The sequence below is a fragment of the Atta colombica genome, unplaced genomic scaffold (genome assembly GCF_001594045.1).
Source record: "Atta colombica isolate Treedump-2 unplaced genomic scaffold, Acol1.0 scaffold70, whole genome shotgun sequence".
Lineage (NCBI taxonomy): Eukaryota > Metazoa > Arthropoda > Insecta > Hymenoptera > Formicidae > Atta > Atta colombica.
In genome coordinates, this window is record NW_017259562.1 from 6,152 (window position 1) to 7,926 (window position 1,775).

General features: G+C 49.2%; 1 protein-coding gene across 2 annotated transcripts in view; it reads left to right on the forward strand.

The window, feature by feature from the left end:
• Positions 1–214: 214 nt before the first annotated feature.
• Positions 215–1,775, forward strand: part of LOC108692429 (signal peptide peptidase-like 3) — a 4,818-nt gene continuing 3,257 nt past the window's right edge. Inside the window, exons 1-3 of one of the 2 annotated variants that reach the window (XM_018200667.1) lie at positions 215–548; positions 1,406–1,472; positions 1,580–1,726. In XM_018200667.1, the coding sequence (XP_018056156.1) occupies positions 1,698–1,726 (29 nt within the window). In that variant the 5' untranslated portion in view covers positions 215–548; positions 1,406–1,472; positions 1,580–1,697. Of the gene's footprint in view, positions 1,473–1,579; positions 1,727–1,775 lie in introns of both variants that reach the window. The other variant, XM_018200666.1, reaches the window with a different exon arrangement.

The window sequence follows — 1,775 nt, forward strand, 5'->3', positions numbered from 1 at the left end:
AACTAATAACTAAAAAAAACGTTTCATTTTTCAAAGAAAAATGTATTATATATAAATAATAATAATAATAATTCTTAATTAGATCGATACATAAGAATAAATGAGATAATTAAGCGTACATCTTAGGGCTTAAATATTTCGGTAATGAAAGCTGCAAAAAAATAAGTAGCTGAAACGTTTTCATTTCTCCTAAGTATCAGATGAATTGGTCGCGATCTCTCGCAATCGTACGCTTGTAAGACATACGGATAACACGAGTTTTTTAAACACCCGGTAGACGTACTTGCGGCAGCAGACAAACTTGCGCTCGCTTGAGCTCGAGCCTCGAGCAGTGGTTGACCCGCGCGCAGTAGTTCTCAACACTTTTCAATTTCTCACCAATCTCATCGCGGTCCGGCGGTCGGCGATAGAGTGAATAGAGTTGAGTGTAGAGTGTGATGCCCGGTGGTCGTGACGTCGTAATCGCGACCGCGCGCCGCCGATAGATAGACTCAGCTCAGCGTGTCGTACTTATTACGGTCCCGTTGTCGCTTGTACGACTGCTCACGGTAGGCCGATGAGGTGATGTGAAGTTCTGCGGCGGGCCCAAACTTTGGATCGCCCAGGCGAGAGCTGCGTCGCGTATCGTGCAGGCGTGAGACGAGATTTCGGTCGCAAGGCGAGCGTCGAGCGTCGAGCGCGAGCACGAGGGGTTTTCTGGAGTAAAGGGAGTAGCAAATCTCTTAGGGGCCAGCGGGGGATCACGTGACCCGAGTGTTTACCAAAATGGTGAACGTCCATGGTGCGATACGAACGGCATTGCGTTCCGTCCGCACGGGAGCGGCCGCGCGGCGCTCGGTTGCGTAAATAGCTGCGATCAGCTGTGCTACGCTACGTGCGCGAAGCGAAGGGAGAGAGAGAGAGAGAGAGAGAGAGAGAGAGAGAGAGAGAGAGAGAGCGGGCGCGCACGCAGTGCTTCGTGCTTCGGCGTTCCAATCGTCCCGACACGGTCGCGGCGTCGCACGTCGCGTCCAGTCGCGTCTCATCCCGTCGCGTCCTGGACGAGTCGATCTTTACACGTCGTCGATTATCTCCGTCGTCGGCCCCTTTTCTCGTTTGCATTCTTTTCGGCTGGCGTTCATTTCGCTACTACGCCACGCACGCAGACGCAGCGCATCTTTACGGGCGAAAGTTGGAAAGTGGATGCGATCACGAGAGATGCCAGAATTCGACGCGGAGGCAGTCACGCTACGACGATTGCCTCCTAGCCACGCGATGGTATTACGCTAGACCGAATTTTTCGCGATGTCGTTGATTGAGTTAATTCGTCTCGCTGCACCGAGCTTGTCCTCGATCCGCTCGCCGTCCACACTGTAAGAATCCTCACGCTAGAATCTTTTTTATTTCTTTACATTGCAACGCTAAGGTGGTGATCCGAGGCTTCCACAGGCCTAATTCCATTCGCCAATAATGTTATACTCGAGGAATACCAGGTATGCTTCACGCGTGTTTACGATTTCAGTTTTCTTTGACAGCCTTGTCGTAATGAACATAGATTGATCAATCAGAGTTAACATTGTTCACTCTCTTCCTTTTCTAGTAGCAGATGATCTCTGATATAGGTTAGTGCAAGTAAAAAGCACTTGAACAACGGACATCTAAATGTCAGGAGGTGTTGTCGCATAGCGCTTGAGTGCTGAGGCCAGGCATTCTTAAACATGGCCACGTATCAAGTTGACTACCAGTGGTTAGTGCATGTCTTATCTTTCATTGATATTTATATATATATATATATA